At 50.8% G+C, this 17,251-nt stretch overlaps 1 protein-coding gene across 1 annotated transcript; it reads right to left on the bottom strand.

Moving 5' to 3' along the window:
• Positions 1-14,592: 14,592 nt before the first annotated feature.
• LOC115338015 (olfactory receptor 14A16-like) lies at positions 14,593-15,531 on the bottom strand. Its single transcript, XM_030006422.1, has one exon. The coding sequence runs from the start codon at positions 15,529-15,531 to the stop codon at positions 14,593-14,595; it is 939 nt and encodes a 312-aa protein (XP_029862282.1).
• Between the last annotated feature and the right edge of the window lie 1,720 nt (positions 15,532-17,251).

Genomic DNA, 17,251 nt, shown 5'->3' with positions numbered 1-17,251 from the left:
CAAGTTTGGTGGCCTTCTACGACTGCCTTAAGGCGTTGGTGGATAAGGGAAGAATATTGGACGTTATCTACCTGGCCTTGGGCAAAGCATTTGACAGTGTCTGGCACAACACGCTTGTCTCTTAATTGGAGGGACATGGATTTGACAGATGGAGCACTCGGTGGATAAGGAATTGGCTGGAGGGTTGCACTCAAAGAGTTGTGGTCAAAGGCTCTATGTCCAAGTAGAAAGCAGTGATGAGTGGCGTTCCTCAGGAGTCAGTATTGGCACCAGCGCTATTTAAACTCTTTGTTGGCGACATGGACAGTGGGACTGAGCGGACCATCAGCAAGTTTGCTGACGACATCAAGCTGTGTGGTGTGGTTGACACGCTGGAGGGAACAGTTGCCATCCAGTGGGACCCTGACAGGCGGGCCCGTGCAAATCTTGTGAAGTTCAACAAGGCCAAGTGCAAGGTCCAGCACGTGCATCACGTCAATCCCAAGTACAAATACAGGCTGGGCCTTGAGTGGATTGAGAGCAGCCCTGAAGAGAAGGACTTGGGAGTGCTGATTGAGAAGCAGCTCAACATGACACGGCAATGTGAGCTCGCAGCCAGAAATCCAACCATATCCTTCACGGCATCAAAAGAAGCATGACCAGCAAGTCAAGGGAGGTGACTCTCCCCCTCTACTCTGCTCTCGTAAGACCCCACCTGGAGTACTGCATTCAGCTCTGGGGCCCCCAACATAAGAAGGACCTGTTGGAGAGAGTCCAGAGAAGGGCCAAGAGGATGATCAGAGGATCACCTCTCCTATGAAGACAGGCTGAGAGAGTTGAGGTTGTTCAGCCTGGAGGAGAGAAAGCTCTGGGGAGAACTTAGAGCAGCCTCCCAGTACCTAAAGGAGGCCTACAAGAAAGGTGGAGAGGGATTTTTTTCCAAGGGCATGTAGTGATAGGACAAGGTGTTGTTGGTGGTGATTTTTTTACATGTGATAATGTTGTCATCCCCTTTCTAATTCACTGTCTGCTTTGCTTTTCTGACCGAGTGGCTCTGTAAAGGAGGACCTGTGCTCCATGTGTGTTTAAACAAAATAAAGGGCCCTGCAGAGAGGTGGGGTTTTTTTCCCTGGGATCCTTCCTTCAAGGCCTTTTTGGACCTGCAGGGACCGTTCCTGTGTGCATAGGTGGAGGGGAAAAGAGTCCCTCCGGCATGGCAGCACTGCCAGGGAGAACCAGCATTTCTCTTTCCACTTCCACACCCTCTTTGAGATCCCTTGCGGTGGTGTAAGGCCTGAGTGCTCTGGCAGATTAGTCACCCTCCTGCTGTGTGCTGGTCCTGTGACTGCAGGCAGGGACAGGCAACGGGCACTTGTGTGACAGAGCTGGCTTCCATAACAGCGTTTCCATAAAGAAAGGTGATCTCCTCAGGGCAGTGCCTGAAGGCTTAGGTCTTTTTCCAAAGGGTCTGCCCTGTGCCCGTTTTCGCTGGACACCCTGGGGAAGCTGCCCCAGGGCAATCATCCTCAACTAGCCCCTCATAACCACCATTTCCAGCACTGGCCTGTCACCCCAACTTGGAGAGGTTCTTTGTCCCTCCATGAAAGGACACTGAATGAGTAGGTCAAAAGTCCATGTTTGCATTGTACAGAGGAGATGTAAGCATGCACAACATGTACGTGAAGCGAAATGAACCCGAGTGAGCACAACCACCATCAGCTATACCTAGGGGTTCCATGAAGGCTTGTGGCACAGACAGTGCCTCAAGGTCACTTCACGTTGGGAGTAACATCCATGGGAAACCGCCTGAATGCAGCACTGGGATGTGCTTCCTGGAACTGAGGTCCCTGTGTCCATTCCTCATCACAACGGGGCATCTCAGAGGAGCGCAGAGCAGGGTGATACACCGCCGAGCTGAGGTGCTTCCCAGCCTCTGGGAGTGGCAACAGGAGGCCAGAGAGACACTATGATTCCTGCAGTGCGCTGCCTCTGTGAGTGGTGGGGAAAGACTGTGTCTCTGAGCATCCCTGGGTGCCTAAGGAGTCCACGAGACCAACTCAGGTGTGGATGCCTAACAGAACCATGACATTTCTGTGCGTGATTCCAGGAACAATCCCCATTGGCCCAGTGAGATTCATCTCAGCTGCCTTGGACAGGCTCACTGCAAGTGCTCCTGTCTGCTACGTCACCCTTACCAGTGGTTCTGGATTGTGCTCTCAAAAGCGCCAGAGCAATCAGAGAGGTTCTGGGGTCCTTGGAAAAGGCAGACGTCAAACCCATCTTCAGGAAGGGCAGGAAAGAGAACTGGGAGAATGACAGGCTGCTCAGCCTACCTCCGTCCCTGGGAAGGGGGTGGGACATGTCCTGCAGCCATTTCCAGGCACTTGAAGGACAAGAAAGGGATTGCTGAATCAAAATGGGCAAAGAAAAGAAAGGCATGGTGTGTACATGGAATCTTGTAAGGCCTTTGACATGGTCTCCCATGGTGTCCTTATAGCGAGATTAATGCTGTCTGGGATAGAACTGGACGTTGGCTGGGAAGTTGGCTGGATGATCAAGCCCTGTGTCAGTGGTACAAAGTCCTCTGTGCAGCCAGTTACTAGCAGCATCCCTCAGTGACCAGCACTTGGGCCAACACGGTTGAACGTCTTTATTATCGCCCTGTATCATGTGATGGAGTGCACTTTCAGCTCCTGTGAGGATGATACAAAGCTCGGCAGATGCCTTGAACAACCTCACCTGGTTCACCCTGCCTTGAGCAGAAGAGTGAGGCAAGATGAAGTTCAGGGCTCTCTTCAAGCCTAAGCTATTCTATGATTCACTGAATCTTTCCCTTGGAGAGGATTTTGAAGACAGAATAGGCAGAGGAAGAAAAAAAGAGACAGAAGAGATACAAAGTGTGTCAACATAAATACAGGAGTTCCTGTGAAGAATGTTTCTCCACTGAAATCGTTAGTGGAAAATATATTTGAGAAATTTGTTAAAACAAGCATACTTTTATCTGGTCAGGTCCTGGGCCATAAGGAGCATGATGGATGGGAATGGTATTATGAGGTCAATTCTGTCTGAAAAACTCATAATGCAGTAGGAAGGCAATGGCTGTGAAGGGGACTGTGAGGTCAGGTCTGTCTGTGGAGGTGATAGGCCAGCAGCAGGAACGTGGCTGGGAAAGTTCCTCTGCCAAAGCACCCCATAGGCCTTATCCACCAAGAGGGCTTGCATATGGGTTGTCATGTCCATTCCACCTGACTACATGATGGGACAGCAGCAGGCACATGGTCATGTCTATCCGAGAACCTGAAAGGCCAGCAGCTGTCATGTGATTTAGAAGATCATGGTGAAGTTCCTTCTCTCTGGCCAGGTGAAAGACCACAAGAAGGCTAACTGCTTGGGTTCCCTGCTTGAAGAGTAGTTTCTGAGATGGTTGAGCTTTCCTTGGTAGTAGGGAAAAGCAGGAGAGAGAAAAAGAATGCCACAAAGTGGAACTTGGCAGGTGGGGACTGGATGTGAGGAGGAAGAAATGTCACTCGAAGGGTAGTGCTGTGGTGCAAGAGGTCACCCAGAGGGAGTCTGGGTCAGCCCATGGCTTTGTGTTTCAAAGAACAGCCAGTGAGGGTGGAGATACATCAGTGAAGGTGCGGAATTGCTGAGTGAGAGCAAGGTGGGGAAATGAGATGGGTATCTACAGCCTGCAGGGAAAGAGGTGCAGGTGTGGGACAGTGTGGTGCAGCCTGCAGTGGAGATGGCAAAGGGTGCTGGCAAGGCTGGAAGGCACCAACAGAACCCAGATCTTTGTCCCCTTGGCTGTGGCAGTAGTCTCTGCCACCAAGGCCTATGAGAAGACATGTTGTCCTCATGGCATTGGGCTTTGTTGCATCCTTGGAACCCCCTGGGGAAGCTGGAAGTTGTTGCACCATTGCTGTCCTTCCCTCAGCCTTGCACATCCCGCATCCCACAGTCCCAGGAGAAGCCCTGAGCTGTGTGTGAGGGACAGGATCCCTTTCCCGTTGGCTTGAGGTCAGGGCTTGGCCTTTGTGCTTCATAAAGCAAAGCCAGAGTTTTCTCAGCATCAGAGCCACCTGCACAGTGCCTTGGCCTACCTGGAATCACAGCCTCCAATTATCTGCTCTAAGGAGTCCATGGGGAGGCTTTGTCAGTAATGACCCTCAGTGGGGGCCACTAATGCTGCAAGGTACTTCAGGTGTTTGCTTTTGAAAGGTTTCCTCAGCCTCTTCCCAGTACCTGAGCTTCATGGACTCAGCCCCAAAGACACCATGGGCTCATTAAAATCCCAAAAGCCCTAACAAGCCATGACTCTTCCATCATTTTCTTCAGTTAGTGAAGACTTGTGTAGGTAATCAGAGAGGTTTCAGGAAGGTAGGTAAAGAGGATGTTTTCAATGAGCACTTTGAAGAAGTGTTAGAAGAATTCTCCAGTTGATATTGATGCAGTGTCTACTAAGGAGGTGTGGACATACAGGAAAAGCAGTCCTCTGAGGCTAGACACAGCATGGACAACCTTCCTCCTCACCTCTCCAACACAGCTATTTCACTCATTGGCCCCTTGGGAATTACATCACTTTTCTTTACATCAGACTTCTCCACTAATGCCTGCCCCTGATTGTTACAGCTTCTTTGCTGGAAATCCTACCTGCTTTCCTGAGGGAACTGGATGTAAAAAAGGCACAGAGGGTCTTTTTTTTTTTTTAACTGGGGGAAAGAAAATAAAGATAAAACACAATAGAAGTTAATCAACAATAAAACACACTTGTCAGCTGCATGGTTAGTTTAGGCAACTTCCAATGAAGTCCATCGCCACAACTGAAGAGTTGCCGGTAGGGACTATGAAAGACAGTGAGGCTTTACCTCCCTGAAGTTCAAAGTAGGGTGATAAGTGAGAGGGATCTGAATGATCAAAGGGTAAGAGGAGGAAGGCCTCTGAAGAACAATGGGAAGTGCACATGTCCAGATAGGCTTCTGAAGAGAAGACTTCAGACATGGTGAGTTTAATAATGACTGTCCTGGTTTCAGCTGGGATAGAGTTAATTGTCTTCCTAGTAGCTGGTACAGTGCTATGTTTTTGAGTTAGGTATGAGAAGAATGTCGGTAACGCTGATGTTTTCAGTTGTTGCTAAGTAATGTTTAGTCTAATGTCAAGGATTTTTCAGCTTCTCATGCCCAGCCAGCGAGAAAGCTGGAGGGGCACAAGAAGTTGGTACAGGACAGAGCCAGGGCAGCTGACCCAAAATGGCCAACGGGGTATTCCATACCATGTGACATCACATCTAGTATATCAGCTGGGGGGAGTGGGGGCAGGGGATCGGTGCTCGGGGATTAACTGGGTGTCGATCGGTCGGTGGTGAGCAACTGCACTGTGCATCATTTGTATATTCCAATGCTTTCATTATTACTGCTGTCATTTTATTAGTGTTATCATTATCATTATTAGTTTCTTCTTTTCTGTTCTATTAAACCGTTCTTATCTCAACCCATGAGTTTTATTTCTTTTCCCAATTTTCTCCCCTTCCCACTGGGTGGAGGGGAGGTGAGAGAGCGGCTGTGTGGTGCTTAGTTGCTGGCTGGGGTTAAACCACAACAGGACAGATAGCAGCACCAGGAAGGTTAGGGAGGTTAAATCCACAGCATAATCGAGAGAGTACTGGCAGGGCAAGCACAGGGTAAGGTCAATATTTCTTCTCCTACAATTAATACACATTCTGAAAATTCATATTTTAGCAGGATAGAAATTCCATGCTGGAATTTCTTGAAAGTATTGAATCGTTTCAGCTGATGAAAAAGTGTGGTTTTAATAGTTTCTTTTGAAGTATTTGGAGCAGTCTCAGGTTTTCAGGCAGAGCTCTATGGTCTGGCCATAAGCACCCAGTGCAAACCTGTAGAGGCTGCAGTGTATATATGAGGTGTGTATATATATATATATATATATATATAACTGCCCAGGACTGGCAGTTATCAGAGAAGACTGATGAAGCCACATCTCTTCCATCATTTACATCTAGTCTTCAAGACGTGTACACTTAATTAGAGAAGTTTCAAGAGTGAAGTTGCAGAGGAAGGTGCGTAAACAGCACTTTGAAGAATTGATAGAATTCCCCAACTGATATTGGTGCAGAGTATCTCCTAAGGAGGCGTGGACACGTAGCAATAGCAGACTCCTTGAGGTTCATCACTGTATGGACAACCTTGCTCCTCACCTTCCCAACCCTGCCACATCACTGTGTTTGTATGGTTGGCTATGTTCATGGAAAATATATCTCCATATGACACACACAGGGTTTAGATCCCACCCAGAGCAGGCCTGAGAATTGCAGCCTATCCAGAAGTTGACCTGGGATCCCCTCAACTCCCCAGTTACCCCAGAAACAGACAAACACACACACACCCCCTAATGGGTCCAGCATGGACTATTCTGGAGCTTGGAGATGATAGAATCACAGAATATCTCAAGTTGGAAGTGACCCATAAGGATTTTCTCACAAGAAAACAACTCTTTTCATGATCTCTACAGTCAAACAGAAACAATGTTCTCATGAGAACTTCTTGATGCAAGGCTAGGCAGGAGGCGTAAGGGCCGGTACTGAGTGGGAGCTGCCTGCAGGCTCCTTGAGGCAATGAGCTCCTGTGGCTGTCCAGCGGCCAAGGGATCCATGCAGCACAGCACAGGTGTGAAGGCCAGGCTCTACATGCAGCGCAGCACAGCTCCCTGCACAATGGTCAGGATGAGCACTCAGGTTTCCCTGTTAGAAGTCTGTGCTCCATCCTGGTGCCACAGCTGAGCTGCTGCAGCCCAAAGGTGCACAGGCAGGAGGAGGTGGCTCACAGGCAGGAGGAGCTGGAGCCCTGTGGCTTGTCACACAGCTGTGAGGGTTTTGGATTAAATGAGATGTGGTGGGACAGCTTGCCTGCATGGGATTCTGCAATGGAGGAAAACAGCCTCTGCTGGAGAGACTGGCAGGGAGGATGAGTGTGGGGGATACCCCCTGTGTTGAGGGGATGCCCCCTGTGTTCTCCTCCTGTGGAGGAGGACAACCAGTGGTGGATGGGGATCAACTCAAGGGTTCCTTGAGCAAACTCAAACACCACTACAGAGACGGAGATGGGTCATTTGACCAGATCCCTGAACACAGGCATTGGTATGCCATGAGCCCTGAGATTCCACCTTTTGGTCCAGAGGAGTATGATGCCCCTTGAGGTGTCCTGGGATATCTCCTGACCCTGTGGTGTTGTAGGCTGTGAGGAGAATCAGAACACCACCTCTGACCAGAGTAGTTTCACCTTCAATGCCGACCTACAGAGCAGATGGAGGGACTTCAGACCTTGCAGGCACTCTGTTGAAGGGTTAGGTCTTGAGAGATCCAAAATGAAGAGAATGGTGGTGCATCAGTGTCCGTCACATAAACATTTGGCCTGCTCTGTGCTTTTCTCCAGTTTCGGATCTGTCCCTTGACATTCTTTAGGAAAAAAGTACACTCCTCACAAACACATACGCATGCACACACACGCTTGAAATAAGGATGAAAGGTAGAGAGCAGAAATGAATGAGGGGCAACATTGTCTGAGAGGTGTTACCATGACAGGATAAGAAAGAGTTAGCAATGAGAGAAAAAGCACTGTTCTAAAAACTTCCTGCCAGAGGCTAAATACTCTGAAATTATAGCTGTCTTGTCAAGTAAGAATGAATGACAGGAATAAAAGTCAAGAAATCACATTTATCATCATCAAGAAGGAGAAGAAATTCTAGGGCATGGTACTGTTACTCTTTGAAGTGAAAATAGAAATAAGTGCACAATGTAGCCGCTAAGCCCTCACCCAGCTGAATCACTCACTCCTCTCTCCTGAGGGATGGGGAAAGAATCGGAAGGGCAAAGTAAGAACAACTCAAGGGTCAAGATGAGGAGACTTGAACAGGTAAAGCAAAAGCTGTGCTCACAAGCAAAGGGAAACAAGGAATTCATTCACTGCTTCCCATTGGCAGGCAGGTCTTTAGTCATTTCCAGGAAAGCAGGGATCTGTCACCAGTAATGGTTACTTGGGAAGAGCAATGGTGTAACTGCAAATGCCCCCTCTTCCTCCTTCTTCACCCTAGCTTTTATCGCTGAGTGTGACACCATAGGGGATGGGATATTTCTTTGGTCAGTTGGGGTCAGTCATCCTGGCTGTGTCCCCTCATAACTTCTTGCCCACTCCCAGCCTACTCACTGGCAGGGAAGCATGAGCAATGGCAAAAGCCCTGGCCCTGTGCAAGCACTGTTCAGCAATAGCTAAGGCATGGGAGTGTTACTAACTCTGGTTTGGTCACAAATCCCAAACGTGGAACTGTACAGGCTGCTGTGAAGAAAATTACCTCCATCCCAGCCAGCCAGGGGAGGTTGGACTTCTTGGAAGGTGTGAGGATGATAAGAATGCAGAATTTGAGAGGGCGGAAAAGGGAACCAGTAAAGATTTCCACAGTCAGAGGGAACCTGAGTGCTTTCCCTAATGTTGAGGACATGAAGGGTAAGGAATGAAAGCGTCATCTAGGCTGGAAGGGACCTTGCTAGATCTCTGTAGAGAACACTACACGCAAAGCAGGGTCACACTGAGTTTCTCATGGCTTTATCCAGATGGGTCTGAGAAACTGCCAGGAATGGAGGCAATGCACTCTCTGGGAAACGGCTTCCCATGTCTGACTGTCCTCATGTTGCAAAAGTTTCTCCCTGTATTGAGCCTGAACCTCTTGTGTTTCAGCTCATTGCCTTGCACCACAGCGTCTTCTTGGATACCTCACTGTAGGCAAGGCATGTCTGTTACACCCTCTGTGCAAAGCCCTCCATTCTCCAGTCTGAACAAGGCCAGCTCCCTCAGCCTCTCCTAGCAGGGCAAGTGCTCCAACACTGACCATCTCCATGGCCCTCTGCTGAACTTTTGCAGCTCTGCGGCTTGCCAGTGTCTCTCTGGCATTGTGAGGAACCAAAACCTGGGCAAGTATGCTAGCTGTGGTGTAACAAGTGCTGAGCAGAGGGAGATAATCACTTCCACTGGCTCTGCTCCTGCTCATACAGCCCAGGATGTTGTTGGCCATCTTTGCTGATGGCTCATTTTTGCCTAATGTAACCCAGAGATCCGCAGACCCTTTCCTGCAGCGCTGCTACCCGCCTAGGCAGTCCCTGTCCCATGTCATTTCAGAGCCTTCATCCACTTTAGGGACAGGACTTTGGATGAACCTTTACTGGATAGCTTGAGGTTTTGAGTGGCCAATCCCTCCTGACTGTCTCCTGACATCTGCTGGACAGCGTGCATCCTGCTGTGCTCCCCTTCCAGTGAGTGTCAGGGTTATTGAAGTCCCCAATAAGACCGGAGGTCATGGACCTGGAGTCTTCCCTCGGTTGCTTAAATAAGGGTTAGTCCAATTCCTTACCCTGGTTGCAGGTTCTTCATCTCCTACCAGGATGCCACACTAAGGGACCTCTCCTCTCACCCACAAGGGCTCACCCAACCTGTTGCATGTCCCATAGTGGAGCTCCACACATATGACAAGCTCCTTCAGATCGAGGGCATCCCCCTCCTCATCATTCCAGCCTGCCTCTCCTGCACAGCCCACAGGCACCATGGCAGCACCACTGTGAGCTGTCCCACCACCCCTCGCCATTTCTTCCATCAATGTCAAAAGTCTGTAGTGGCACATGGGACTGCAGCTCCACCTGTCTGTGGCCCAGAATGATGGCATGGGTGCAAGTTTGGGCTGCAGCACCTCCGCTGGGGCACTCGGGAAAAGCTCAGACTTGTCACAGGCAAACCCAGTACCAAGTGCCCAAGTCCCAATGTCTGCAAATGCTGTGCTTGAGACCAGAGACATGATGGAGGGGATGGCAGATGGCAATGGGAAGCCAGCAGAACCTTTTCCACTTGCCCCCCCTCACCTTGATGTTGTCTCCCTGTTTATCAGCACTGCCGCAGTTGCCTGCCTGAAGCCCCCCTCCATCTCCTCCCCATCCTTCGATCTGGTGCTGGCAGTTCTGTACTCGGTGATGCCTCCAGCAGTGAACCCCCTCCTCTACAGCATGAGGAACCAGGAGCTCAAGGAGTCTGTCAGGAAAGGGATTTCATGGATGTTTGTTTCCATCACTCTCCACAAGTGACCTCTAGTGTATCGCAATGCAGGCCCGTACTTTCTTTATTGTTTTATCCATTTTTTTGTTATCATTGACTGTATTGTCATTTTTTTGTTATCATTGACTGTATTGTTATTTATGGTTATTTTGTTCCTACATAATTGCTTGTATTCAGCTCACTCTCCTAAGAAAGGAACCCATCTCTCCCTCTTTCACCTCACACCTCTGTAAATGTGTTCCTAACACTGTTTCAGAGCTGATCCTATCATAGCATCTCTATAGAAAAATGCCATCTCCCCATGCAGTTCCTCAAGATCTGGCTGCTCTTCCAAAGCTGATGTCAACAACAGGCCCAGGAATTTCACCCCAAAATGGCCTGAGTAAAACACTCATTTTCATGTTGGTAGATGTTAGAGAGCAAGGATTGGATTTAGGACACGTCCCTTGTTGTCTACTGACAGTGGAGATGGTGAGTCTCACTGAGAGACTGTCATACTGTGCTGTCCCAACATGTGACAGGTCAGTGGACATCCTCCGGGAGAGGAATCCAGAGCTGCCTGCAGAGCCCGTGAGATGTGCATGGACCACGTGTGCCTGGGGTGGGCACTGACTGGAGCCCCACAAAGTGAGAGATGGCCCAAGGCGGAGTCAACCAAAGGGAAAGCACTAAATCCAGGTATCCGCAAGGAAACAAAGATGGACACAGCCAACCCAACACAGACCAACTCCAAGAGGCAACAGCACCTTGACAGCCACCACACTGACAGCAGCACTTACACAACCATGAGCAATACAATGGGCTCCATCCCGTTCCCCCTCTCAGGCTGATCGGGTGCAAAGATTCCACAAGTGGTCCGTATATTAGAATTGACCAGCAAAGCATGTACACGTATTCATGCCCAAACACACACAGCAGTGAGCCTGCTCACACAGAAAAAAGCCAGGAGCAGAGTTTAATAAATGTCATGGTTTAACCCCGGTAGTCTGCTAAAGCACAATGCAGCTGTGGCTTGCTCACTCCTCCACAGCAGGATGGGAGAGATGATGGGAAAGGTAAAAGTGAGAAAACTCATCGGTTGAGATCAAAACAGTTTAATAAGTAAAGCAAAAGCTGTGCACTCAGGCAAAGCAAAATAAGGAATTCATTCACTGCTTCCCATCGACAAGCAGGTGTTCAGCCATCTCCAGGAAAGCAGGGCTCCATCATATGTAACGGTTACTTGGGAAGACAAACACCATCACTCTGAATGCTCCCACTTTCCTCCTTCTTCCCCCAATTTTTACAACTGAGCGTGACATCCTATGGTACAGAAGATCCCTTGGGACAGTTGGGGTCAGCTGTCCCAGCTGTGTCCCCTCCCAACATCTTCTGCACCCACAGCCTACTTGCTGGCAGGGCACCGTGAGAAGCAGAAAAGTCCTTGGCGCTGTGCAAGCGCGGCTCAGGCGCTGTGCATGCACGGCTCAGCCATGACTAAAACATTGGTGTGTTAGCAACACTATTTCCATCACAAATCTAAAACATAGCCCCATACAAGTTACTATGAAGTTAATTAACTCTACCCCAGCTGAAACCAGTAGAATATGCAGGACAGACCATGGTGATCAGGCACAGGCTTTGGCCAGACCAGCACTGACCAGCCACCTCCCCACAGGCACCTGGACCCTTGCAGACCTCTCCTTCCCAAACTTCCACAGGCTGCTTCTTCCATGATATGCTGTGACCCTTGCCTTTCTCTGCCCCAGTCTCCTCCACAATTCATAACCATCACCAATTACTTTTTCCCCAATGGTCTCAGGTTTTCTCCTTTTATACCCAAATTTGATAGCTTGGACACCATTGCCTTGGTCCTCTGGGACTTCAAGGGCATCCCTGATGGCTTCCCCAGGCACTGATGGCCTTGCAAGACTTGACTGCCCAGAAGGTCCCCGGTGCTCCTCTCTGTGCACTTTGGCCACTTCTCACATCTGCAGCCACCTGTGAGACCCAGCCGGGACACAGGGTGCTGCCCGTACTGCTGGTCCCTTCTCATGCTCTTCTCTGTCACATCCCGCAATTTCTCCTGCCATGACCCATAGGTTCCCATGTCATGTACAGGTGGCTTCACCCCAGGGCAGGGCCTCAACAGGGACCCAGAAACCTCTCTGCTGCCTTCCCACCTCGTGTCCTTGATGTCCTCATGATGCCTGCCTCCTCCTGGCCAATCACATTGCTGTCATGAGGTGACATCACAAGCAAAAGCCCAACCATGTTGGCTCTGCCTACCTCTACCCCTCTCCACTGAATGAGCTGCCATATGTGCCACATCGGGCTTTGTGATGCAACAAGTCAAGCAGCAAGAGAAATGGCCTCACAATCCACCTCCCAGCCATGCCATCTTCACCTTCCTCTGCATCTCCCCTCTCCCAAGATCTCAGCACTGCTGGGTGGGTTTTCCGACACTCCAGGTGACATCACTGGGCCTGCCTCAGCACCTGGCCAATTAGGGTTGTTTCCAAAGAAGTGACTTCAAAATCCACCTCCCACCTGCCATGCCTCTCCTTGCATCATCCTCTTCTGGCAACAGGAGTCACCTCCCAGACAACCTGCCACAACCCTTCCCCTTTACCTGCCTCTCCTCTCCCCTCCCCAGCACTCTCGTTTCTGCTGGGCAGGCAGCAACGTGCTCCCCCACCCCACGAGGACGGCAGAGCCCTGGTGGGACAGCTGGAGTGGTGGGAGGGCAGCCATGGGTGCCAAGGGCTCCTCAGGAAGGCAGGTGGTGGGGAGCTCTGTGCAAAGGGGAGGCTGGCGTGCACAGAGCCTTGCCTTGGAGGAAGCCTCGCGGTCACAGATCCTCGATGACATGGCGAGTTGAAGCACCCCACAGTCTGCTGGGAGGGCAGCAGGGCTGGGCACAAGCAAGCCAGGAGATTCCTGCAGGGTGTGGAAGACAACATTTTGACAGAGGCACTCAATGAGCTGTCGAGGGCTGGTCTCTTCCTGACAGACAGGGTGGATCTGGCTGGGGATGGGAAGGAGGAGGGCAGCCATGGCTGCAACCACCATGAGATGGTGGAGATGCATGACTAGTAGCAGAATGACAGTGCGGAGCTGCAGGAGAGCTGATTTCCATTAGCTGAAGATCTGCTTGGACTGTGTTGTGGTTTCAGCCCACCTGGTAACAAAGTATCACAGAGCCACTCGCTCACTCCTTCTGCCCCCTCCGGTGGGATAGGGAGGAGAACCAGGAAGGAGAAAAGAAAAAAAAAAAAAAAAAGGAACCTTGTGGGTTAGGACAAGGACAATTTACTGGGACAACACAAAAAGAGAACTTACAACAACAACAACAATACTAATAAGAGAATATACAAAAGGAGTGATGCGCAGTGCAACTGCTCGCTACCCGGAACCTGACCCTCCGTCAGTTCCCCCACCGAAAGCCAAGTGACCTCCCCCAGACCACTGACCATTTATATACTGAGCAAGATGTCACATGGTATGGAATAACTCCTTGGCTAGTTCAGGTCAGCTGTCCCAGCTGTGCCCACTCCCAGGTTCCTGTGAAAATGAACTCTATCCCAACTGAACCCAGGACAGACTGTCCTGGAGGACAAAGGGGCTGTGAGACCCTCCTGGATCTTCAGGGAGAACATCCTCACAGCCCAGGAAGGAGCCAGCCCACAGCACAAGGAGTCGAGCAGGGCCTGGCAAGAGGTCAGCGTGGATGAACAGGGACCCCCCTGACTTAGGAGGTCCAACACCAGAAGGAAGTGCAGGGAGGCTGGAGGGGGAACAGCCTGCCCAGGAGGCAGACAGACACCTGGCCTGTGGGCGCAGGGATGGAGCCAGCAAAGCCAGAGCTCGTTTGTGGGTGGAAATGCCCATGCATGGGGAGGGGTCCCAGAAGAGCTTCTCTAAATATGTTGTCAGCACAAAGAAGGCAGCTGAGGGAACCCTGGTCCCAGTGGCCAGTGGGGCAAGTGATGGATTGACAAAGGCAGTATAAATACAGGAATTCCTCAGAATCAAGATTCTCCCTTCAGATCCTGCCACACTGCAGGACTGTGCCGGAGATGCCAGAGCACTCCGGCCTTACACCAAGCCAGGGGCTCAGAAGGAGAGTGTGGGAGTGGAAAGAGAGCAGCTCTGGGAAGACCAAGCGCTGGTGCTCCCTGGCACTGCTGCTTTGCTGAGAATCTTTTCCCCTTCCCCTCTGCATACAGGCACTGCTCTGCTTCTTCACCAATTTCTCAGAGGAAGGATCTCGGGCAAAATAGTCGCTGCAGGGTCCTTTATTGTGTTGAAATACACAGAGAGCACTGTGCCTCATTTACACAACCTCTGGGTCAAATTCTACAGGTAGACATTGAATTACATATGGGATGGCTAATAAAATTTCATTGTGCACAACGTGATCACAAGAAAAACAAAGAAAATCCCGCTACCACCACAAACAGGAACCTGATAAGGCAGCCTGGGCCTGTAATGAGATACATTATGAATGCTCTGCAAAAGAAAACAATCAGTTAATTGTTTCTGAAAAGCACCCGTTCATCATTTTCCACAGGGCATCCTTGAGCTCCTGGTTCCTCATGCTGTAGAGGAGGGGGTTCACTGCTGGAGGCACCACCGAGTACAGAACTGCCATCACCAGTTCGAGGGGTGGGGAGGAGATGGAGCTGGGCTTCAGGTAGGCAAACATTGCAGTGCTGACAAACAGGGAGACCACGGCCAGGTGAGGGATGCACGTGGAAAAGGCTTTGTGCCGTCCCTGCTCAGAGGAGATCCTCAGCACAGCCCTGAAGATCTGCCCATAGGACAGCACAATGGAAACAAAACACCCAAATGCAAAAGAGACACTAACTACAAGTACCCCAACTTCCCTGAGGAAGGAGTCTGAGCAGGCGAGCTTGAGGATCTGGGAGATTTCACAGAAGAAATGGTCCACAGCATTGCCTTGGCAGAGGGGTAGTGAAAATGTACTGGCAGTGTGCAGCACAGCATGGAGAAACCCACTGCCCCAGGCAGCTGCTGCCATGTGGACACAAGCTCTGCTGCCCAGGAGGGTCCCGTAGTGCAGGGGTTTGCAGATGGCAACATAGCGGTCATAGGCCATGACAGTGAGAAGATAATACTCTGCTGAGATCAAAAAGAGAAACAGAAATGCCTGTGCAGCACATCCTAGGAAGGAGATGGCCCTGTTGTCCCAGAGGGAGTTGGCCATGGCTTTAGGGACAGTGGTGGAGATGGAGCCAAGGTCAAGAACAGAGAGGTTGAGGAGGAAGAAGTACATGGGTGTATGGAGGCAGTGGTCACAGGCTATAGTGGTGATGATGAGGCCGTTGGCCAGGAGGGCAGCCAGGTAGATGCCCAGGAAGAGCCAGAAGTGCAAGAGCTGCAGCTCCCGTGTGTCTGCAAACGCCAGTAGGAGGAACTGGGTGATGGAGCTGCCGTTGGACATTTTCTTCCTCTGGGAATGGGGTGCTGTCATAGTAGATAAAAGACAGTGAAGAAGTAGGGCAATTTTCTCTGAGGAATATCAAAGCCATTTCCCATAGACCCTCCCACTCTCACACACACAGACACTTTTTCTTTTCTAGGAGACCTTCCTTCAGGGCTGTGGCTGGAGCCCTGCTTGGTGCTGGCCAAGCGTGCAGTGAAGAGCCGGGCCTCTACCCATGGGCTCTTGAGAAGTCAGCCCTGCTCTGCAGCAGTGGGTTCATGGGAACGGTGGGGGCAGGGGCCAGTCTGGTGTTTGACTTTGTCAGCTGAAACCGCTCCTAACGCAGAAGGGCTTGTCAGCATCTGCACTCCCAGTGCTAAGGAACCAGGAGTGTAAAAGCAGTTTAAGAGTTCTAGGGTTTTTTAAAGCTGTCCACATCACCCCTGGGGAGTTTTCTTAGATCTCGGGAAACTTCAGCATTTCTGCTGCACTCCGGGAGAACAGCGTGAGCCAGGAAAGTCAAGAGGATTGCCTGTGGCTTAGTGCAGAGGGAGGGGGAGCTGCTCTGTCCTTCTGTCTAGTTCCCACTTTCACTGTGCTTGCACCTGTCTGAGATGGAGGGTGATCACACTCCCATGTTACCCTGAAAAGCCACCAGACACTGCTGAGAGCACAGACATCCACTGCAGACCACCAAATGTCTCACCCTTTCTCAAAGTCTCAGCACCCTGCTTCTAGCCAAGGACACACCGGGCTCATTTCACCAACCCAAGAGCATTTCCTCAGTCATAGCATATCTGTGCTTCTCCATGGGGCTTTCCGATAACAGAAAGCTGCTGTGAGAGAGGTTTGCATCCTGCAGGGCAGCTAACAGCTTGGAAGGACACTCGGAGGTGACAGCCAAGCGACCTAATGTGATGGCATCTCTCTAAGGGAGAATCAACTCATCCCACAGCCCCACAGACAGCATTGAGCATAACCCCTCAGATTATAGGAAAGCTGGGACACTTGTTCCCATGGACACAGCTGCATGAGAGGACCCACAAGATCAGTGTGTGTCTCTGCAGCTGAAACTCCCATCCCCAGAGAACCTGACAGCAGGAAAAAGATAACAGTAACACAGACAAGTGGAGAACCAAGGAAAAGAGCAGAGATCGACTGGCTCAGAGAGGCAAGGGGACAGGCGGGCGGGAAATCAGGAAAGACTTACCCTTACCCAGCTGTGCATGCCACCTCCCAGACACCAACACAGCCAGGCAGTTGTTCTCAGTCCCTGTGCTCTACTTCAGGAGGCTCCTATCAGGATTACTGATCACTCCAAGTTACAGCTCAGGAGTCTCAGGGACTTGTTCAAGCATGACAAATCCTTCTGCATGTCTCCCGAAAATTCCCCAAGAGTACGAAACTGAAAACACAGACTCAGGAAAGCTCCTTGACTTTATAGCAATCCCTGCTTCGACCTTCCCCTTGAAAAGTGCCCTTGGAAATGTCCTGGGGGTGATCTGGAGACTGTGAGCAGCCCTGACCCACACAGCACCCTCTTGTCAGCAGAAGGACCCTGCCCTGCTGCGGATTACTTCTTCCACCCACAGCTTCTCCCCACTCTGCTGTTACAGTTCCCAGGCAGGCTGAGTACTTACCCTGACCGGTGGCAGAGCCCCTGCCCCAGCACACAGCCCCCTGGGGTGCAGGGACCCTGCTCTGAAGGACAGCCCTGGGCACCCCTGGCTGCACACCC

This window comes from Aquila chrysaetos, assembly GCF_900496995.4.
Source record: "Aquila chrysaetos chrysaetos chromosome W unlocalized genomic scaffold, bAquChr1.4 W_unloc_8, whole genome shotgun sequence".
Taxonomy (NCBI): Eukaryota; Metazoa; Chordata; class Aves; order Accipitriformes; family Accipitridae; genus Aquila; species Aquila chrysaetos.
The sequence above is the reverse complement of the archived record's forward strand: the minus strand, read 5'-3'. Positions and strand labels throughout refer to the sequence as shown.

Coding starts and splice junctions, on each gene's coding strand:
- LOC115338015 (XM_030006422.1), bottom strand. CDS start 15,531: ATGTCCAACGGCAGCTCCATCACCCAGTTCCTCCTACTGGCGTTTGCA.